Raw genomic sequence first — 24,782 nt, 5'->3', positions numbered from 1 at the left:
GTGCGCTTTCTGCGGGTTGGCCACGGCGCTGATAACACCACATTCGCAAATGTACGTACATCTGGCCCTCGGTCTCTCGTTCATGGATTTGCACTGCGCGTCGCTCGCCTAGGGAGAACACAACTCAACTCTTGCAGCGGGTGCGGGTGAGCACGAACGCAGCAGTTTGCAGTCTAACTGAACTAAAATACTTTGGGAACGCAACAAACGAGAAACCATATTTCATGTATTAATAAAAAGATAATGGAAGCAGATTTATCTGTTTATTTGAATAATGGATCATTACAAATATGCTATGTTTTAAATGTAGCAAGTAGTTACAGTGAGAAAAAATAAATTTAGAAATTAAAAAATCTGATGCATCAAGATGCGTAGCCCTATGAATCAGAATCTAATAGTGAGGTGCATAGATTCCCACCCCCTTGTCCCCATTTAACAACTCAATTCAAAATGTATACTCCGCAACATGCTGCGGTTACACAATAACACCTCACAGCTATGTTTATATATTCAATGGCGTCAGTAATGGATTTTGAAAGTCATATGAGAAATATCGGGATACCAACATTACAATAAAAACAAGACATGCCTGTGGTGCCGTAGGCTTTACAGAGAGACCTTTATCAAGTCAGCTGGGGTTTCTATTCAGCTTTGGCCAGTTTGAAGTTATTGGAATTGGTGAAACTACAGCTTAGAAACTTACTTTCGAGGGCTTAAACTCAAATTGGTCTTCATAACGCATTTATTTTCTTTCACTATGCTCATGTTACATTTATCTCCCTCTTCCATTTGAATTGAACAACCCTTCTTTTGAGATACTGTACGTCTTCTCTTTTAGAGTCTGATGGAGGAGGAACACACACACACACACACACACACACACCCCCCACAGTTTGTGTTGGCTGGGAGGCTGTTTATCGCTTCATAGTCCACCGAACCACAAGAACAAGTGAGTCATCTCCCTCTCATGCCTAGTCTACATCTCAACAAACCTCTTCCCCCCCCTCCTTCGACACGACCAAAAGGCTTTCAGGCTCAGTGCAGGCTGTGAGCAGAGGCACTGGTAACATACTGTATACAGAAGTTTTTGGCTGACAAGATTAACAGCATCAGGAGTCCTGTGTTTGTTTTGTTTGTTTAACTGTGAGCTGATGAGATATACCTTAACCAGTGGTCTCTGTTGTCTATTTTAGATCAATTTATTGCATGTACACGATTCCAACCTCTCACGTGTCACCAAGCTCACATTTCATGCAAAGCTAGTAAGACAAATCTTCCAAGTGTCTCTACTGACACTGAAGTCAAATTCAACAACTTCTCCATGTCTTTCACTGCCATTATTTGCTGGTTTGTTAATTTTGAAAAGCTGTAAAAGTGTCAACAGTCTATTAGTTTCCACTACAGCTCAGCTGATAAAGCTATTGATATGCACAACAAATATCCAGGTACATTGTGATAAAGTGGCTTAATTGCAAAGTTCCCTGTATTCTTCCTAAACTTCCCTACAGAATTCTTCAATTTTTCTGCTAGACACCTATTAAAAATCCATGGTATTTTAGAGATTCCACAACCAATGAAAAACCTCATTCCAATTTGCTACTGGAAATTGGTTTGGTTTGCTTTGTTTTATGGTGCCGTTTCTCCCATCCCCCCCACCCCCATGCTGCAGTGTCTTTGCTTGGCTATGTTTAACTTTGGCCTAACAGACTGAGGGGTCAGGTGATTGGTGACAGGAAACTGATGCTACCGCCCATCTTAGTTTGTTTCAGCCTATCCAAACATCTCTGAACACCAAGAATGTCTATGTTGCCTCAATACAAACCTAGAAACCTACATACTAGAAAAGAAGCATGGTAATTTTTTCATTTTTTTTTTTCCTCTTATAGCAGTTGTTGAAACAGGTCAGGGAGAGTTCATCAAATCAATAGCTCTAGAACAATTAGGCTACAAGCCCTGACCCATTTCCCTGCCTTCTCATTGAGAGAGAGGGAGTCATTTGAGAGAGAAAAGAGAGGGAGAGACATAGAATGTATGTGTGTGTGTGTGTGTGTGTGTGTGTGTGTGTGTGTGTGTGTGTGTGTGTGCGTGCACAGATGCAAGATTACAAGTGAAGAGAAGAGGACAGAGCAGTGAGTGGATTAACAAAAGATGACTTCACCGTCAGGGCCTAATTCTCTGACGACAGCAAAGCTATCAAAAGCACAGCTTAGCTACAAACAAACAAACTGTTGTCTCCTGCACAGCTTTATAGTCAGGCAGGACAATACAGACGCTCTCACCATCATCATGCCACTTTCACTGAGGTGATGGATTCTTCTCTGGATATTTCTGCTCTTATATTCAGTATACTTGGATCCTGGCCCGGTTTGGTTTTGGTACAAATGATCAGCAGAATATCTTGCAGTAAATGCTGTTCACATGTACAGTCTTCACCCCTACACGCTGCTGGCATACTTGTTAAGGCCACCCTTACAGAGTATGATATTTCTGAGTTTACATCTGGGGTCTCATTTATAAAAACTGTGCGTAGGAGCCTTACTAAAAGTGTACGTACGCCCAAAAGCCAAAAATGGCGTACGCCAACAAAACATTTATAAAATTATGAATTTTCTTTTATAAAACCGTGCGTACGCACATCTGTAAGCAATGTTCCCTTTATAAATCATAGATTACCCACAAGTGTGCGTACGTGAATTAGCCTCTTATCCCGCCCTGTACACGCCCATTTTTAACCATAAATAGTCAATGCAAAGCACCTCTTGAATGCTGATCAGTAAGTTCATGACCCTGGCAGTTGTTCTTTACACCGAATCATGACGACTGGCGGGGAAAAAGCAAAAACACCTCTCAGACACTCAGGAATTGCTGCAAATTGAATTATAATTTTGGCCTGTTCCCGCACAGTGTAGGGAAATCTGATCTATAGACCACCTATATTAATAATACCGTCCAAAACGGCAGGCATTACGGCACTCGGAGACAGCTTCGATATACCAGACCTATATGATAAGATTTAACAGAACTATATATTATATCCAAACAAGTCTTAGCAATAAAGTTGAAGATTATATATAATATTTATATTAAACACTTAGCCGTCTGCCCTCTGGAAACAGCCGGTTTCCCCAAGAGTGGCGAGGACCTGTATTTGGACCGGGATGTCACAGTTCCGGCGCGTTGCCCTCTCTACTGGACCCATTTCAGCACATAGATCCAAGAGCACAGCTTTAGGGAATTTAAATCGGCATATTAGCCAGTCATCGTCATAGTCCTCCTGCAGGGCCAGCAGTGCCATCATGCAGCATTACGCACAGGTTCACCGCAGTATTTATATGTTTACAACAATTTGTGATTGTTAACACCTTGCCAAAATCACAGCATCAACTAGTGGTATCCCACACCCCGAGATACAATTTGAAGACGAAAGAAAGTCTAATAGGCAAACACACTTTTCTTCATGCAGGTTTTGTCACGGACAGTATTAAAGTTTGGACTGATAACGAGGACATTAAGGGTACCAATTGCGCGAGAACTTTAACGGCTGTATTTCCAGACTTTGACATTTGATGATATATGCACAGTATTAAAGACAGATAGATTAGTTATTTACACTGTGTTCTGCAGTTTAATGCTAGGGTACATGATGCTACCATGTATTTCATGGAGTCGGGCCGTCTCCTCCTCCTGCGCTCCGTAGCGGACAACGTGACGGTGAGACCGCGCCGATTAAATATTAAGAACGAATTTTGATTTAAAATTTGAGTTGGATTTCACAAGGTGTTTATGGAACTAATATCGCTCAGTACAAGTGCAAATAACACTGCTGGATGTAATCTTCATGACGTGGATGATATGGAGGGAAGAAATGTGCGTGTCACATCAATACTTCACCACCTCACCATCTGCGTCGCCAATTCCCATCGTCTCCAAAATGTGCATACGCATGGGTCAGAGTTTGCGCGGAGGACCGCACATTCTCCCGTCAAGTTTTTTTTTTTTTTTTAGAAATCACAACCTTTGCGTGGTAAGTGGCGTACGCATGTTTTCAGCCCCGTTTATAAAAAGGAGACCACTGGACAGCTTGGGTCATTGCTTTCTGAGCTCACCCAAAATAGCAAAGTATGTTGTACGGATGTACCAAGCAGCTAAAGGAAAGGTTTGCTGACATGTGACAAGAAATGCCAAAGTCCGATACAACTATCAACACATTCTATAACTGTATGCAGAAAGAGTAACTAAAAGCCACATCGCCATCTCCTGGTGAGAAATCAGAGTTCAATTCAAAAGTCCCCTGTTCTCCTTTGAAAAACTTGTAGATTTTGGTTATAGTGCTTTCTGTAACTTGCATCAAGGAAAAAAAAAAAAAAATTGGAAATTTATGTTCTCTGTCACAGTGGACCTTCCTGACACTTTGGACCTCCTTAAATAAGATGCGACCTCATGCACCCTCTTGCTTGTTCAGTTGATAATCAGTATTCATTCTGACTGGAACAGAAAGAGGAGGATAACATTAGGCCGGTTACACACTGGCTGCGTGGCGTGAGCGTGGCGTTTCTGTTGCATGTCAGCTGCGTAGATTTTTCTATGTCTTTACACACCAGAAACGTGTCTGACGCGGTGCTGCTGCTAGCCTTGTCTGTACACATGTGACATGTTTCCCCATTGATAAAATGAAATACCATGTTAAACATAAATATATACCGATTTGATTACAGCAAAGACAACGTCGGCAGTATTGACGGCAAAATAGGCTACAGAATTTTTCGTTCTGTATTGACAGGTGCAATATTAGAAACTTGATTTTTTTTTAACTAAATTTATATATCTGCATTTATATCAAAACTTAGAGACTTTCAAACATCAACATGTCATTTATTAATATGTATTTGTGTCAAAATGACATATAAACATCTTTTCCTATTCTATTTTGCCTGGAAACACTTCCAACACGCTTGCATGCCGCGTGAAAAATAGGCATTCGTTCCATTTAGCAGGCACAAGTTTTGAGACCTGCGTGTCACGCAGGCAGTGTGTAAGCTCTAACCTGATAACATGGGAGCCGAAATATAAAAAAGGGACACGCCACGCAGCTGGCACGCTCACGCCACGCAGCCAGTGTGTAACCGGCCTTACGCTGCCCTCCTATAACCTGGATTCTACCACACTTTAAATAAAACTTGGATCATAGTGTGTCAAAACAAAAATAACTTAGAAAGGTCTTACCTGTTGCAGCAAAAATGGTAAAGTCCAAAGGGAAACATGAAAGAAAGAAAAGAAAATCCTATGAACAACAATATACAAGGCTGTGCAGACAATATGTCTACTTTGAGTATCACTGTAAAAAAACAAATACATCTTATAGAAATAACCCTGCAGTCTTCCTGTCAATGGCAATAAAACATGGTTAGTAATGAAAAATCTAATTTGTATTATACAAACTGATGAAGTTCCCAGCCACAGTTGGATTCATTAACATTCCTCCTGAGCATAACACTGTTAATTATACAATAGTATTTAGCCGTTAAAGACTTAAAGACATTCAAGAAGCCACATTATGTTACACTGCTAACAGAGAAACATCCTATTTTACACTTTACTATTTCTATCAATTGCAGAAAATGTGATTTGACCGTTGAAACGGAGTTGAGTAGTCTACTACCTTTCAGTGTGACCTTTGTCACACTGAAAATTACCCAAATATTTACATGATGGAAAATGCATAACTAAAAACTGCTGACTCAATAAAATAAAATGGCTAACACTCACATGGCCTCATCTGATTTCTTTGAAAATGTATACATTCACACTGGCTGTTAGAAGATGCATTGAGACTTCAGAGATCTAGGCTGGTATACACTGCCACCTGGTGGTAAATACTAGAGCCAATGCATATCTTTTTACTAATTAAACTTCCACAAAAGACTTGAATAAACTCCTGTTGTAGGGTTAATTTCCTGTTAAGAGCTGCTCACTTGTTTTTTTTTGCCAGAATGGCACCAATTAATCCCATACCTCATGTGTTTTGCTTTGTGGTGCCTTGCTGATCACAGAAATGCCGGACATGTCAAAAACATTCAGACTTAACAAGTCAACCGAGTCACTCACTGCTTTTCACACATAGCCTCATTAACTCTGCAAGCTTTCATCTCTGTCTGGAATAACACAAAAAAGGAGTTTGATTGGGCCAGTTAGAAAAAAAAATGTAAGTACAGAAGCAGTGATTGACTATTTTACCACTCAGTTTTGCCAATAATGACTATTTTTTGTTCTAACTTGATCAGTTTTTTATTGATGAGGATAAATGTTCTATTGTCAATTTTATGTTCATTTAAGAAAAAGAAAAAAGTATAATAAAGAGGCGTGGTTTACTTCATAGGCTGTGTACCTGTGTTACTACATTATCTGGGTCACGACAGTGATAAAAACATAGACCAAATGTTTTTAGCTTTGTCATGTCATTATTCTCCTCAAATGTTTACTATATAAGAAAAACCGTGAAATTAAATGGGTGGTTTTCTTTGCAGTGACATATATAATTATATCACGCTCACAGAAGTGCTTGTCTCTTCAATGGGAGGAACAGTACTATGATCACAGTATTTTGGCTTTATTTGCAATTGGAGAAAACTCATGAAGTGCATTTCAAAAAAAGTATTACTTATTTGGAAAATAAACTTTTAACAAAGCCAAAAATTAAGTAAGATCTTGACTGAGCAAAGCCTTTAAAATCATTTGGGTTCTGTCATGTAGTGTTTCTTATTAGCCACTAGAGGGACTTGTAGCATGTTTTTAATCCAAGGCTCCTTAAACTCTAGAGTAGCCTCTCATGAGCTGCACTGCTTCCAATTGTGACTCAATGAATATACTTAACAGCTTTCAATCCAGACCTCTGTCCAGTCTGTACATAATCAACTCAAAGTGACCAGGTCCTCAATATCAGATCTCCACACCCAGGCACTAAGAGGTAAAACCACCCTCATCACACAGGGCCCTTCAATCCCACCCCCTCCATAACTCATTCCAACTTCCAACCATCAGGCCCCCATTGTAAAAATCCTCTGCCCAGGACAAATATATCTAGGGCTGTGCTCAATTGAAGAAATTCTTAGTCGACTAACACTCACTCAATTGTATCGACTAATCGATTAGTTGATTTTATCGACAGATCTGTAAATCTGAGTTTCTCCGCAAAGAGTCATGTAAAAGCACCACTTTAATTATTGTGTTTATCAGAGATGTGCTCGTACCTTTCTTGGAAATAAGTCATTCAGCATGAAAAAAAGCATAAAACATGACTAATCGACTAAAGAAATCTAAGTTGACTAAGACCAAAACGAGCGATTAGTCGACTAATCGACTAAGAGGGAGCAGCCCTAAATATATCCATATCATTCATACCGACTGCCATTAACATGATGTACAAGCTACGTTGCAAATAGTACTGCAACACCCGAACATATTTGCACTTTACAGCCAAAGTACTTTTAACTCTATGTGTAAATATATATTTATATATTTTTTAACTATGTATTAGGGCTGGGCGATATGGAGAAAATTAAATATCACGATATTTTTGACTAAATACCTCGATACAGCTGCAATATTGTAGTCTTATGATTATCTGATTATTGGTGCTTTCACAAAATATTTACACAATGACATCTTTGATAAATAATCATCAGTAATGTGGATATACTGACTAAGTGGGTAAAGGCAAATAATAGAACAGTTACAACAGTCTGGTATAGTATAGAAAAGTACATCACTTTACTGTAATGCAGCCTAGAGGTCGACCGATATGGGTTTTCTCTGGCCGATGCCGATCTTTAGAAATCAAGGTCAGCCGATGGCAGATAAATGCTGCCGATTTTTTTTGCCAGATATTTGGCCGATATGTGCATGTTTTTAAACCTCTATTTGAAAGATAAAATGTAACACTAATATACACAGAATTTCTCAACAAAAACATTCATTGAACACTTCACCAATCTACAATTGTATACTTCAATTAAAAATGTATAATTTAAAAACATACTGTATATTGTATAAATAATATATGAAAAATATATTAAATAAACGTAACAGGTAAGAAGAAAATAAACTGTCAAATAAACTTGTAAATGAAAAAATAAAGTTTAGTGCACTTAGCAGCATTTATTAAACTTCTGAGAATACAAATCTGCACATCTTCACAGAAAGTGGCATGTTATTATTAATCTCAACACTATTTCCTCCTAACTCCTGTTGAATCAAATCAGACTAGGGTTATCTAAAGTCAATTCTTGTTCACCTTGTTTGTTAGATCATTGTTCATTTGTTGAAGTGTTGTATCTGTGTTTTGGGGATCCTACTGTTACATGTCCTGTTGCACTCATTAGGATCAAAACTCTGAGTTGTAATTTAAAACTCGTCCAGCCAATTTAATAAAATTAAGGGTTTTAGTCATGCTCGAGTCCATAGATGCAGCTAATGGATACAGGCACGGAGAACTGAAGGCGCTGTTAGCAACGATTAGCTCCGTTAGCGGTTAGCTCCGTTAGTGGTTAGCTCCAGTTAGCTCCGTTATAGGAGTGGATGAGACTGCCACGCACAGGGGTAACAACCAGGATTTGATAAATGACATTCGGGGAGCTTCCACAGCGGTGTGGCCGCGGTGTTTTGTACGGTTTTATTAGTACAGTTAATCCCAAGGCAAGAACACCAGCAATATGTTAGCTACTACTAACGGTAGCGTCGGAGCCTGAAGTGACTGTGCGAGACACACAGCGCAAGAATTCACGAGGGGAGGGGCTGGAGGCAGGTGGTCTGAGCGCGCTGTAATAAATGTCGCCTATTCATGTTTTTAACACTAGGCTGCCCGCAGATGCGCCTGCCTATTAATCGGCTTGATATACTGGGATATTGGCCGATGCCGATTATGTAAAAAAAAAAAAAGCCATAATCGGTCGACCTCTAATGCAGCCTTTAAAACCAGGAAAAGACAACACTTGTGTCATATTACGATATGACAATATCCAAAATCTTACACGATATCTAGTCTCATATCACGATATAATAGATATATTGCCCAGCTCTACTATGTATGTTATTATTCTACCTGTGGGAGCCATGTCAAAGACAAATTTACATTGATTTGCAACAGACAACGTTTTGCTGATTCTAAAAGTCCAGGGCAGCAGAGGTTTAACCTGCAAGTCTCAAGTTGAGGGCTTACGCACTTATAACTCATTAATTTGCTTCCTGTGAATGGATTGCAACACTAAATATTAGTTCCTTTCATCCTAAAATATTTAGCCCAGGGATTTCATAACAATTCATTCACATTACCATTTATGTAGTCTCGTTTTGACAGACCTTCCTCCACCGCAGCGCGGAGGAGGAGGAAAACGTGCTCTGGTTTATTGGCATTTCTTTAAACCAATCACAATCGTCTTGGGCGGCGCTAGGCACCGGGAAAAGCCCAAGCGCCGCTGCAAAATAGCGCCAGGAAGGAACTTGTTTTGGTGGAACAGGTGTACGTTCAAAAGTTTTAGTCGTGCAACAGAAAACTCAGATTGGACAGATAGTCTAGCTAGCTGTCTGGATTTACCCTGCAGAGATCTGAGGAGCAGTCAACCATAGTCCTCATGAATCCATCGGAGTTTAAAATTACAACACAAAGGAAGCCCAAGGCAACGGACATCCGGCCTAAATGAGTGAAATCCGACAGAATTTCCGTTGGCAACGGAGCAATCCCAGAAGAGGAACGTCAAGAATATAGACTACCATTTGTATTATTACCATTACCATTTCTCAAGAAGTCTCGTATGCTGAAGCACATGAAGGCACCAGCACATGCATAAACCTTTTCAAACCGATTCCCAGCACCACTCACCACAAAATGTCATATTTTTTGAAAATAGAGAGGATTTAATGATTACAGTGATGGACTGTATGAATTAACTTTTGCTATATCAATTACAATTGTTTTCAATATTTATGTACATTTAAATATTGTATAAAAAAAATTAAGATCTTTATATATGGTAGTAATGTGATTGAGGTTTTTTTATTTCTTACCCTAATGGTGCAACATGATTATCTAATCACCATCAGATTTGTGACAAGGGTGTGGCCTATATAACATTAGTGAATGTGTCTGACTTGGATTGTTGATTTTGAGGAAGGCCTGGGTGCCGAAACATCATCAAAATATATAGAGAAATGCATAAGGAGCCAGAGTGTGCAACACTTTTTTCTTACTTGCAAGTCTACTTACAGTAATCAGCACCTCACGACAGCCCTGGGTGTTAGAGGTGTTGAAATTATTTTTTAAAAAAAAGTGAAAAAAAAACAAAAACAAAAAAAAACGATGAATCGAATCGAGGACATGGACGATGCTGCATCGATAATAGGCCTGCTCATAATCGATTATTTCTGTTTACAATTTAATGTAGGCCTAACAACATTTCTGTTTACATATTCTGGTATGTTTTGCATATTCAATTAGTGCCATGTGCTCAGTGCTGTAGTTTTATGTATCCAATTTATTTAGTATTAGAGCACTGCAGAATGTTTGGTTTTTGAAGCTTGAAAAGCTATGAATTAAATATCCTACATGGCTTTAATAGAAAAATGTATTTGACGCCTCGTGATGCATCGAATCGAAGACATGATAATCGTAATCGAATTGGGAGATCAGTGAAGATTCACACCTCTACTGGGTGTGCGTTACTTTTCTATATTGTACAGTGATGAACCTATTTCATGCAATCCTCAAAAATCTAAAAGTTGATTTTTAAGGCTTAGTAAAAAAAACAAATAAACTATGGCTACATTAAAAGATATACAAAAGACATTGAAACTAATTATGATGGAATTGGGCCCACTATGATTAGAAGTTAATTTGCCAAGAGTAGAAAAATTCTAAGTCCAAGCAAGTTTATAACAAAATACACTGCTGCTTCACTTTCCCCTCCCAGCATCGAGGCTGGCATGGCTGAAACGGAGCATTGACAGCAGTGGTACTTCAGCACTCTCCCACGGATATTTGACCAGTCAATGTTAAGACATACAGGGCATGACAAATTGGTCCATTTAAGCCTAAAAACAGCAGTCACATGACCCAAATACAGTACATACTGTATATATGATGAGCTCGGTGTGGCAGTTCACAGCTTGCCAACCAGCAGGGGGTAGTACAGCACTACAACTACTACAGTAGTACTACTATAGATGGCATTAATGCTACAGTGACTGCACCAATAGAAACCAAAGGAAATATGTGAGGCATGTTATTCTAGCACCAAATTAATGATGATTAATGATAATGTTTTGTGTGACCTTTGACTTTTGGTTATTATTCCAAAGAGAAGTGCGGGTGTCAGAGTGAGCAGACACAGACATTAAGTACCGGACACACATAATAAAGAGCCAAGTGTCTCTGTGCTTTATTCATGCTACCAAGGGGCAGCTGGCTGGGCTATTGAAGGAAAAATATAATTAAAAAAACTTCAACCCTTCCCTCCAGCAGCCTTCCTCATTCAGCCAGAGCATAGAGAAGGGGATTAGCTGACACAAAGCAAGAGTGAATGAATATCAACCCCTATGGGAAAAGACTCTCACATAGAGTTCTCACGTCATCACGGCCGAGCCGAAACCAGGCTCAAACAATGAGGCTCCAACAACCTTAGCAAACCACATAAATCAATAGTTACCCCACTGACAATGCATAACGTTCATCAGACTGGTTCTAATATTTCAGCAGGAAACTGTAATGAGTGTTTTTTAAAACAGAGCCAGGCTAGCAGTTTCCATCAGCTTACAGTCTTTTTGCTAAGCTATGCTAACCCTGCCCCAACTGCAGCTTTGCACAGATATTGATATTCTTATCTCACCCTCTCAAATAGTTAAAGCACATTTCCAGAACTGTCAATTGTTTTTTTTTTTAAACAACTGCTGTAAGTTAAAGTTTGGTATAGTAACTGCTCTTGTCTTCTGAACTTCCTGCCTTTTTGACATGTAGTAATGATTGATTGATTGCAAAGTCATCCACTGCACTCTATTTGTGTGAGTGACTATTTGTGTGAGTGATTTGTGTGGCTTCACTGCCTACACTGAGGACAAAAAAAGCTTCCTTTTTTTTTATTAGGGGAAGATAAAAGTATGGCATGGCTAGCAGCTAATGTCTTCTCCTGCCACAATAACAAAATAACCTTTTGAGGGACATGCACAGTATTTGTTAGAGAGAGAGAGAGAGAGAGAGAGAGAGAGAGAGAGAGAGAGAGAGAGAGAGAGAGAGAGAGAGAGAGAGAGAGAGAGAGATTCCTGGAGCTGACTGGACAGTGTTCTGGCCGCAGGAATGCCGGCCATGATTCAGCACATTGCCTGCATGTTTAGGGGGATGACAGTGGCAGCCCACTAAAGCCTTAAAATTAAAAAATTAAAAAAGAGTGGCTGAACATAAAACCATCAACACAGCGTCACACATTACATAAATATTATGCCACACGTGAGAGACAATGGTCAATAATTACCACAAAAGAATCACTCCTTTGCCTCCATTTTCTTCAATAAGCTGGCTTCTCCAACAAATGATGAGAATTCCCTATTTGTTCCTTAAGTAATACTAAGTACATTTAACACAGTGTGTTACGACAATACATAGCTCAAGCAAGTGTCTCCTACTTGTACTTATTTTGACTGTTCAAACCCCATGTTAACAAGACAGCACTAGTTTATCAAGGACCTTGAGTCAATCCTGTTGCAATCCTTGTACCATAGTTAAGAAACCAAAATGTCTCTCTGTTCTCATGAGTACAATTACTTTTGTTGCCATAAAAATTAAGCTGGTGGGCATCAGGTAAGTACTGTATATATACATACCGAACACTTAAAAATGACTATAGGAAGTAGTGTCCATCTACAGTGATTATTAACTTTGATAGATTCCTAAAGCTATATTGGTATATCGCTATTAGCACAAGGTCAAAACTTGACAATGTTGCTGTAAAACGTTAGCGTTGAGCACCAAACCAAACGATCTACGAGGGACTATAACGTTTATGTTCTCCTGAACTAATAAGTGAATCAGCAATTTTTTTTACAAAAACATCGATATTGGTTAATGCGTTTTCTTTGCAGTGCTCCAAACAGTCATACTCGCACAAGAAACGGAGAGGGGCAAACATTGAACCTCTCATGAACCCAACAGGACGACCCATTTTGAGTGTGATTATATTTTGATGACCAGTATTGATTTTGATGCACTACAGACCATCTCAGTGGACAGACAATAAATAAACAAACAAACAAATAATAGTTGGTGCAGCAATCTAAGTGCTTCTGCCAGTATCGTACAGGTACAAAAAGAACCAAAATGAAAACAGCAGGTGCAGTTTTTAGACATGGCGTGAGTGAGTGAGTGTGTGCAGGGGTAGGAGGGCAATTTTCTAAATTTTCAGGCTAAAAACACAATCCATTATCATCCATTACGAGCCATTAGTTTTCCCACCACACTCTTAAGTGAAACAATCCTCCTTTATTGATGGAAAAATAAACCATCTAAAAGAAAGGGGCGAGGAGACAAATTAAATCAATGACGCATCTGCACAAAGCATACAAATAAGCAACGGGCAAAGACAAGTGGCGATTTATAGCGTGATATGCATATGCAAATGGTTGGGTTTAACCTCTATTTCATCAAGACACAGTAAACTGCTCTCAATCTTCATTCGGTTAGTTTCATTCTGAAATTCAGGCTTTCATCGCTTGGCTTAGAAAGACAGTAAATATTCAGTAGCGTGTAGTGAGACCTCCCTCTCTCTCGCTCATACACAGCATGTTGCTGCTCTGCTGTGTTCTGGTGTTCTCTGGCTTGGTCTATGTGGTGGGAAGGTCAGCAGCATAACAAATAACAAATGCTGTTTACATTTAGTGAAACACTTTTGGCACAACTGTGGACAAGCCAGAGCTGTATATAAAAAGGCAATAGCCAAACACTGGCACAATATCAATGCATTTGCCACAAAAAAAATAACTGATTGAGTTTGTCATGACATACAGAAGGTAAACCATTCTCAGCATTTGAATTCTTTTGTTGGACTGACCAGTAAACATTATTATGAATCCCCCAAGTGAGGTTGTTAATAATCAGCACATGGAGCGCACCGTTGACACATTCTGTTTTGTTACACGCAAATGAAAATCATAAAAATCACAGAGTCACATGAGGAAAAAAATGGACCAAATGACACTAGGAACGACTGTCAGCATATCAAAAGATATATGAAATATTATTTTTCAGCATCATTTTTAAAACATTTTCTAAATGTTATAACTGGTCACCATTGGAATCCATTCTAACGGACTTCAAAATCAACTCAACTCTATGTAAGACAACGCTACATACAGAACTTTTTAGAGCCATCTTTCAATTCTACAGGGGCACGAGTGTTTGCTACTAAAAATACAAAATAATATTAAGTGTATGCTTATAAGAGTATTACGCATAGAATATACTGCATTTTGCATATTTTTTATTAATTTATTGCAAGGAAACCATCTATGATACATCAGGATACCTATGTAACTCAATAGGATGGCTAAAGTGGGCTTGGGCTGAGAGAAGGACAGTGCTGCCTCTAAACTCATACAGCTGTGGGACAGAGTTTCCTCTATGTTGATTTTATAGTGGCGGCCCACCATGGCAAAATTGTTGCCACCACAGTATCAGAAATCGGGCTGTACAAAAAATGTAGTCGCGGTCGCCTTTTAAATGATCCTGCCGCTCACATTGCAATTTAACAAGTAGAACTATTCAGAGGTTATTGGGGCCGTCCAGTTTAACTCCACATTCTGTTGTGTTGATGTAGTTTATTGTCAAAATGTTCGCTTTCTTCCGAGTCGACTATTAAACGAACAGCTCCACTAAAAACCTCATCGCGGTGAGTCCGTTCTAAGGGTAGACCTGTTGTAGATGATAAGTGCCCTATAGTTCCTCAAAAAATACAGTTCAATCACAACTGAAAATAAGCCTCATTGTGTATGAATAGAGGTAAATAAATATGTGTTTGTGTTGCAGCGAAGTGTCAGTTCCATTTCATACGTAAAACATTTGTGGCGGCCACTGCACACAAAAAAAAAAAAAAAAAAAAAAAAAAAGCCATTAAAGAAAATTTGGCCTGAAAAAGACAGACAAATCAACACGTGGCCTATGTTTAGAACTTCTCTTTTATCCAAGACTGTACAATGACACACTGCAACATCTGGACATCAGGTTTGTCGAAATCTATGGTATAACCTTCCCCAAGCCAATGCTCGTACAAAACCCATCTACAGAGCGGTCACACTAATGGGAGGAAATAGTGGAGCAACACAATGGCGGGATTTATCAGAGCTGGAAAACTGATGCACAACTCTGCCCAGTCTGGTTTCATCTGGTCCAGTCTGCTGTGTCCTAGGTGGTCTCAACAAGCTTCAGTAGACCTGACTTAGATGGGCTGGGTCAGGTTGGGTCACTTCCTCTGTGTGTGTGGTGAATTTTGGGGATCTCGTTGATCTCCACACAATGAGCAACAGGCCCAGCACACACTGGCTCCCTGCACTGCCAGGGGGAAGATTACATTCAAAATAGGCAGCAGCAAAGATAGCCATCATACTGCCAGCCAGAGCCACATTCCCCTGAGCCTTGGCTGTGGTTAGACCAACAATAGCGCTGTGTTGCAGCATCCTCATTCATTTCAATTAGAGATGTTCCGATACTGCCTAAAACGCTGGTATCAGTAAGTACTGGAGTTAATGCACCAATCATCTATGTTAAAATAGATTATTTATGTTCTTTTTCTGTTATAACTGACTGTCAAAGTGGACAATAAAAGAAAGTTCTGTGGCGTTCATTTGTGTTTGTTCATGTTTCACAAAGATAGAAATAATATCACATCCATACAGGGATAGTAGTATACAGCTGTTAAAACATAATAAAATATATGACACACTGGTATCGGATCGGTACTCGGTATCGGGCGATACACAAGTTCAGGTATCGGAATCGGTATCAGGAAGCAAAAAATGGTATCGCGCCATCTCTAATTTCAATGAGACCATCGCGTTGGCACCGCAGGGGCTTCGGCAAAAAAAAGATGCAGGCAAATTTGGCCCAAAAAAAATCTAGTCTACATTCATGGTGGCTGAAGTAACACGGCTCCACCAATGCAACCTGCTGTGTTTTTTTTTTTTTTTTTTTTTTTATAAACATAGTACTGTTTTTAGTCAGAACAACCATACTTTTAATACATTTTGACTTCTGAGACTAGCTTAAAAAAAAATAATGTAATTTTCCCAAAAGGAAGTAAAAAAAAAAAAAAAAAAAAAAAGGAACATAAACCAAAGAATGCTTGATTAAATAATCTGAAACTGCACATCTTCATTAAAAGCCAGAATAACAGTCCGTCAATTTGTCACTTTATATTCCAAGGAGGCCTTGGAATAAATGGAATATCTTGTTTAGACCAACATTCATTAGGGCAAGAAGTAGGCCTACTGAAACAACAGAAAACAAACTGTACTAAGATCATGTCACATGCTGCTAGAAAACAAAACTGAGAAACAGAAAGTACTTAAAACTTGGACCAAAATCTTAAATCATCAAGGGTTGTTTTCCAAATTTACTTACAAATAAAAAAAGGTCAACCTTAGAGACACTGGGTGCAACTTTGAAAAAGAAAAAGAAAAAGGATAAATTATATTATTTATACCCTCAAAAACACCCAATTTGTCAATTACAACCTAACAGCTGTTAATAAAAGTGTTTTGCATAAAAGGTAGAAGAGAAACCATAACTTTAGTCCTACACCCAGGACCTACTGAACTAAGTTAGACAAGTTTGCTAACCAGACCTACATTACCTCTCGTCAAAACACCGTCTTCCATCCGAAGAGTTGAAACAAGAACTAAACTACAAGACGTCAACACACGTATGCGCGCGGACACACGCACAGTCTAACAGCAAAAAAAAACCCACATCCTCACATGCAAAGAGGCATGCATGTGGAAACCCGCATATGATCACATTAAAATGCCTGCTTTCACATTAGTTACATTTTGCTCATGCCATTTTACACCCTTTTTCTAATCACTGTTTTACCATCAATGAGCCTATGAACCCCAGCAGTCAATAAGCAGCAGCATTCCCACACACACAGACCGGCACCCACCCATCTTCAATGTATTCCATTAATGACTTGTCAGTGCAGATAGAGCAAATGCAACACACACACACACACACACACACACACACACACACACACACACACACACACACACACACACACACACACACACACGCACGCACAGACACTAAGGAGACCCTGCCGTTTTTATTGCCGTGCCTCAGGAGTTGATTTAGAAGGGCAGGGTCATGCCACGCATTAAAACCTGAACATGTTGACTGGAACCGTACAACAACCGATATGGCACAGAAACCCCCGGAACATGCTTGTAAATACATTCCTAACAGACGGAGAACAAATTAGATTTTATGAGAGGGACTGTCCTGGCAATTAGTACACAAAGGAAAAAAGGTCCCGGGTCTTAGAAATGCTTTCATTAAAGTGACTTTAAAAAGGTGCAATCACTTCTACTTTACTGCCTCTTTGCACAAAATGATCATCATTTTTAGCAAGCAAAAGCAATTCATACCCAGTCGGTCCTATGTTACAACTATGAGATTTAAGGCAATAATTCGATAATACTGGACGTCTACTTACAGTGCAATCATATTGTGATGATATGAACATATATTGTTAACATTCTGTTGATACGCATACAATGCAAACAAAGATTAGACAATTCGATTTTATTAAAGCTAAAAGTATTGCCCCATTTTTTGTCCTAAGGACTTAACCTGAAAACCGAAGTAAAGTTGGCCTACAATTAAAATAGCCTATATCAAGTTTTTATTATTTATTTAAAAAAATAAATAAAAATATTCATACATCAAGGCTTTTTAAATCTGCAGTAAACTGCTAAATTAATGCTCAACTCACTTACAAACAATACAGAACTGACAAGATTATATACACAACTCAAGTTCCCCAAGCACTGCAAATAGTTATGTGGATAACAATGTAAGAGTAACAGATTAATTAGTGAAGCAGTTACCAAAAAGTAGCTTCGCCTCAACGCTCTGTGGATGCTCAGTATGATCTTATTCATTCGGGTTGTTCTCAGGTTTAGCATTTTATTTTATTATTAATGTACATTATATATACCATATATAGTGGTTTGCTTTTCTAAATGTATGCTCCAATTAAAGAGTGTGGTTTGTCTGTACTTCAAATTGAGTCTTAGAAGATATAACAAATTGAATTAAATTTCAGCAGATTATCAAATATGAGACAACTTGAATCTGGGGGGAAAAGCTGGATTGGGACATGCCCAGTTTGTGGTCTTTGCAAGTGTGCACGAGCGAGCGTGCGTTTGCATCAGCATGGGGCCGTGCTGTCATCTCTCTCTTTTTTTTTTTTTTAATCAATGGAGGGTTCATTGGTTAAGAATGGGAGAGAAATAGCCAGTTCCAGTTGCAGCCACCCATTAGTAAGGAAACGGACATCAGCAGGCACTGGCGGTCACCTACTTGCAATTCTTGGTCGTATTTTACTGTGACAGCAGGTAAACTACGGAGAAATTAACAGTGAGCCTAATTCACCAAGACAATCTTCTCATTTGAAACGAGGGCTTTGGTTTCACCCGAATGCTACTTATCATCAAAGACAATAATCCACCTGATCCCCATAGATTTCACATTCCTCAGAGTTAAACGTCATGTGATAACAGTAGCCATCCTTCAGTATCCATCTAACTGGCCCATAAAGATAGACTGAAACAAAACTAGCATCATTACAACCATGTTACACCCCCAGTATTGAAAAACAGTCCAGTAATCAACTCATCTTTATAATTATAACTCAGGTATGCAAAACAACCACCGGAAACATTTTCACAGATTGGAAAAATGGGCTTAAGATTGTAAGAGTGACTGAAATGTGGGCAATTTCCTAATGCGGCTGGGTGATTAAAATTCCCCTGTAACCTCAAAATCAGCTCTCAAAACTTATTGTTGGGAGGACATTCCACGGGACATTCAGCTGGTTCATAGCATAAATCACACTGTAACGCCTAGAGGGGAGAGAGAGAGAGAGAGAGAGAGAGAGATGAAGGAAAAAGAGATAGTCAGTAGAGTGAGAGAGAGCTCTTAATAAAATCAATACGCTTTTAGTGAAGGAAAACGGACTACTGCACCATACTTTTTATGTCAACAAGTAAACCACCACCTGTTCCTCATGAGCTCATCGAAAGACAGAAGAGTCATTTTAAGCCCTGCTTCGAGAGATGGGCTCGAACAACAAAATCAAGTATGGTCTAATGTCTTCTTTCATCTGTAGAATTAGACTAATTAGTTCATTTCTAGTTCGCAGCTACCTTCGGATCCATCTCTAATTAAATAATCACACAGCCTCCACCTTGTTCCCTGCTTTTCCAACAACAAATGTGCTGAGAGAGTGTGTGTATGGCGAACTGTTATCCCAGCACAAATTGTGCCCTGTAAGGAAGACAGTCAGGATTCAAGCAAGGAGTCAGGCTAGGTAAAATGTCGAATCACTGCAACGACTTGATAAGAGACAAGAGACGTCACGTCCAGCTGAGCCCTGCACTGTGTCCCACTGACAGAGGACAGACGGACTGTGGCAGCCTGGCAACTGTCTGCTGGCTATCTAGGGAAACAAGAACACTTTTCTTCCCTCACAGCAACCAGTGAAATCCTCCGGCTTCACACAGACTCGGAATGCTGAGCTGGTGTACAAACACACATTCAACCGGACATATCTCAGAAATCTACTTTGATATTCAGACTAGTGCTAAAATGTTTGGCAATGGTCCGAAATGTGGTTACAACCAATCAATTAAATATAAACAAAAAAAAATTTGGGAAATAGAATCTCTTACCCATCCTCCTCCCCATCCACCGTTTTGAGACCAGCTGATGCAGTTAAGGCACTGGCGGTAGCGGCGATGCCCTCAGCTTCATGACCCTGGCCAGTGCTGGATCCAGATCCAGCCTCCCCTCCGGACAGCTTGGGCAGCCCCAACAAAGCCGACTGGTGCTGGAGGAGCAGCCGCTGGGCATCCTGCAGCTGGGTGGTGGTGAAGGTGGGCAGGCTAGCATAGAGGGCACTGGCCTGGGCAGCATGAGCCAGGGCCTGGGCACTGCTGTGGTCCTGGGAAGAGCTGACAATAGACAGTTGGCTCTGTGAGACACCCTGTGGGGGCATCCTACCACTATTCCCAGTGTTGTGGCCTTGGGGCTGGGCCTGGGGGGCGCTCTGAGGCACACTCGATGCAGACACTTGGCTCTGGTGGACTGTTGTCGGCAGCTGGGTGCCCAGGCCCTGGTTTTGGATTTGTGTTGGGAGTGACTGTGGCGTCGGTTGCTGGCAATCCAGATGGCTTGGCTGGTTCTGAGGCTGCTGGCCAAGACCTGGCACTCCAACGTGAGGGGTCATACTGGAGGTGGTGGCCTGAAGGGACGAGGGCTGCTGGGGCTGTGTGTGAAGGAGTGCTGATCCAGCTTGGTTGGACAGAGGTTGAGAAGCAGCAGCCTGGGGGATACCTTGGTGTGGATGGGTGTATTCAGGTGCCCTCACCTGCACTGGGGCTGCTTGGGTGGTAGCAGGTGGTTGCTGTGGCAGGGTAGCATAGCCTACCTGCTGCTGCTGCTGCTGCTGCTGCTGCTGAACACCCACAAGGCCATGTGTGGAGCCTGAGGATTGATTAGCAACTGCCTGGGCATAAGTGAGCTGCTGAGCCGATGTAGGGAGCCCACTGGCGGTCTGGCGGCCTTGCATGGGAGCAGGCTGATGAATGTTAGTAGGGGCCGAGGGGGCCACAGTAGTCTTCACATGTGAATGGGTAATATCCTGGGGGTGCAAGTGAGGTTGGGGCACTCCCATGCTTAAGCCACTGGGGAGGATTCCTTGAAAGCCCTGAGGAGGGGACGCATAATCCTGGGTGTGCTGGTGTACTGGGGGTCCCCCTGCCTCTCCACTGCACACACTTTCAGTATAATGGCTCAATGTACTCATAGCGCTACTCACAGAACTACCACTTGTGCTTTCCCTCTCTGAGGCCCCAGCAAAGCTCTCCGAGACAAACTGACGCATGCTGAGAGAGCCAGCATCGGATGCAGAGGAGCTGGGAGCGGAGGCTGGGGTCTCCTTGTCATAGAATTCAGTGCATGTCCATCTGCCCTTCTTAAAGGGTTCAGAGCTAGAGTCCAGCTTCACCACCCTGAAGCGAGAACTGGCGGCAGCCACCGCAGGGGCTGCAGCTGGGGCAGGCTGGGCAGGAGGGGTTGGTACAGGGGCTGGGGCCGCAGCTGTGACAGGGGCACTCACAGGCTGCAGCACAGCAGATCCAGCTCTTCCCTGGATCCCGCTGGAGAGTCCAATCCCTCCAGAGGCACGGACAGCAGCAGCTGTAGTCGCAGTAGTCATAGGGATGTTGGAGTTGATTTTTTGTTGTTGCTGGATCATGCTGACATTGGTGGTGGCTGTAGGGTTACCTCCAGCTGCAACAGCACTGCCTCCGCTCCCCCCACTGCCACTTATCACATTGAGAGGAAAGCCACCACTGCTAGCGCTCATGCTGATCCCCCCTCTCACAGGCACGTTGGCAGAGCTCAACATATTCACATTACTAACAGTGCTGGTCTGGGGATTAACTATGCTAACTGTAGTGCCTGTAGCAGAGCTGTGCATTCCAGAGACAGATCCTGGGGTCACAACCCCGACAGGCTGAGCAACAATACTTAGAGGGGCAGCCTGGGAAACATTCTCTTGAGGGACCCCCACGTTAGAAGGCATTTTCTGGGTGACACAAGGTAAAGCTCCAGAAGTGAGGGCAGATTGGGTGCCCCCAGGCCCAGAGGTCAAAGGATAGACCTGGGCATGGTTAGGATGAGGAGGGTGTTGATGGTGCACAGTCCCGTTCACCATGGCCCCACCGTGCTGTTGAGCCTGGTTCAGGGCATGGGGGTGTGAGGGCTGGTTGGGGGAGACAGCTCCAGGGGTCTCTGCCTCATGGAAATGATTCAGCGTCTCCTCCGAAGAGCTTCTCTCTGCTCCGCCTATGTCATTAGCTCGGGAGAGGGACACATCCAGGATTTCAGAAGATGAGAGATCCTCCGTGTGGGACTCATCCAGGTCATCGTAGCTTTCTGTGTCTTCTGCAATACTGTTGTTGGTACTCACAGATATTTGTGCCGGAGTCACACTTGTGATCTGGAAACCACTCTTCTTTTTTATCTGAGCTCCAGTCGACTGTGCGGGCTGGGGCTGGGAATGCAGATTCAGGCTGTGGGGTGGAATATGATGAGGACCTGGGGAGGATGAACCAGCAGGAGGTTGGCACTGAATCAACAGGGAGGGTTGATAATCATCGGCTGGGACGTGGCTGTTATTGACCACCGGGTTTGCCGGTGTTGACAGCGTGGAGCCGCTCCCGCTGACTGTGTTGCTACCCCTTCTGTGAAAGACAGACGGGTGCGCCATCTTTCTAACACTGCCAGAGTCTCCTGCAGGGTCCGGATGATGCATTTCGAGAGAATCCGGGGGGAAGTTGGTCTCTGACAGTATGCAATAAGGTTGCAGTTCGTTAACGGCGCCGTTTTGACTAAAATACGACCAACAGACAACACGATCAAAAAAATAAATACTTAAACCAAGTTCGGCAGTTCTCCAATATCAGGCAAAGTTGTGCCAATATGTAATTTACAGCCTCTCATACAAGACTCAGTGTTCTCCGGTGACAGGTAGCGAGGCAAAAGAGGCTAGTGGCCGCTTGCTGAGTAGCTAGCGAGCTAACGTCAGCTGATGCCAGTTTTAATTCACCGGATAACCGCCAGTGCTATCCGTTTGTACCTTTGTTAAGCACAATCTAACATTTTTTGGGGGGTTTTAATAATGAGAAAATATGCTGCAATGGCCACTCGTACTGAAATCACAAAAGCTGCTAGCTAAGTAAGTATTAGATGCTAGCCTGACAGAGGAGTAACGTCCGCTAGCTAGCCGCCTGTCTCCATCCCCGGCTAGCTAAACACAGACTATAGCGAGTCGTTTTAGCTGCTGAATTTGTTCAAAGCAAAGAGAATGTAAACAAGCAACCTTTCATCCGGCTCACAGCGACGTAAAGCCAAATACGATCACTTAATAGCGGCGTACAAATGTTTAATCCATTCCACTGAATCCTCGTTTTGGTCTTGGTTTTGCTGTATCACTGGTCCTCCCCAGCGGTAGCGTTGTTCAGTATATGTAGCCTCCTGCACCGCTGCTGTGGCTCTGTGCTGTGACGGGACTGAAGGGGAGGGGTGCTCCGTAATATGGCGACCGCGCATGGTCTCTGCTGCCAGACATAAAGCAGTCTGGGAGAGGCGGTGACGAACCCACCATCAACATCAACGGAAAGAGCCGGAAAGGGTCGAGGATAGGTCGCTCCCTCAAAAACCCGTTTGGGGACATCACAATAGTGAGGACAATTAGTCATGTTTTTGTTCAATGTAACTCAAGGAAACTTGACGCAGTGCGATGATAGATAGATAGATAGATAGATAGATAGATAGATAGATAGATAGATAGATAGATAGATAGATAGATAGATAGATAGATAGATAGATAGATAGATAGATAGATAGATAGATAGATAGATAGATAGATAGATAGATAGATAGATAGATAGATAGATAGATAGATAGATAGATAGATAGATAGATAGATAGATAGATAGATAGATAGATAGATAGATAGATTAAATTACACGGTACCAAAAAGCAGCTAGTACATTTATTAAGTATTCTACTCAAGTACAATTTCGAGGTACTTGCACTAGAGTATTTCCATTTTATGCTACTTCATACTTCCACACATCACTCCAGGATAGTTTTTCAGTGTGTGCAGCGCATCTGCACACAATGACTATTATTTGTCACACTTACTGTATGACTTAGCCTACTCTAGGCTACTACATTTATCTGACAGTAGACCATTACCAAATAAAGATTTCACAAAAGAAAAGTATATGCTTTTAAAATATGGTGCATTTCTTACAGATTTAACTACTGATAAAGTAGAAAAAATAAAACGTCTGCATACATGTTATAATAACTCTGAAAGGGGCCATTCTGCATAATCAGTACTTTTACTTGTTGATGCTTTTGTGATGACTTTGTTGATAATACCACTGTACTTTTTTTAATTGTTTAGATTTTTACAAGGTGATGTTTTTACTTTTACTTAAGTTAATGATCTGAATACACTGTGTATATTCACAGGTAAATGTATGCTATTTAATATACCAAGGGGTATGGGTTTATCCCTGCAGAAACTGTAGAATAATTACACAATGAAAAGATAAATACAAAAATGATACAGGTTGTAAATATCCTATCAATTAAATACTAGCCTCCTGAGGATATGTTGTGGATCGAGCAACAGATCAACATCACAACAGCGTTCTGTAACAAAGGCGCACAGAGAGCTGCTAGATCTCTCTGCAGACACAGGTGCTACACTGAAGGATTTTTCTACACACAGGTACTGTTTAGGGCCTCTCTCTCTCTTTCTCTCTCTCTCTCTTATTTTCTTTCAGCCTCTCACTCTCTCTCTCTCTCTCTCTCTCTCTCACACACACACACACACACACACAGAGAGAGAGAGTGAGAGGCTGAGAGAAAATGTACATGTGTATTGGTC

The 24,782-nt window shown here is 41.3% G+C and overlaps 1 protein-coding gene across 1 annotated transcript in view; it reads right to left on the bottom strand.

The window, feature by feature from the left end:
* The window catches only part of LOC114563942 (TSC22 domain family protein 1), a 36,714-nt gene extending 13,221 nt beyond the window's left edge, over positions 1 to 23,493 (bottom strand). The window contains exon 1 of the mRNA XM_028590963.1: positions 19,984 to 23,493. Coding sequence (XP_028446764.1) covers positions 19,984 to 22,631 — 2,648 coding nt within the window. The 5' untranslated portion in view covers positions 22,632 to 23,493. The remainder of the gene's footprint in view (positions 1 to 19,983) is intronic.
* Positions 23,494 to 24,782: the final 1,289 nt, after the last annotated feature.

The sequence above is a fragment of the Perca flavescens genome, chromosome 11 (assembly GCF_004354835.1).
Source record: "Perca flavescens isolate YP-PL-M2 chromosome 11, PFLA_1.0, whole genome shotgun sequence".
Classification (NCBI taxonomy): Eukaryota; Metazoa; Chordata; class Actinopteri; order Perciformes; family Percidae; genus Perca; species Perca flavescens.
The sequence above is the reverse complement of the archived record's forward strand: the minus strand, read 5'-3'. Positions and strand labels throughout refer to the sequence as shown.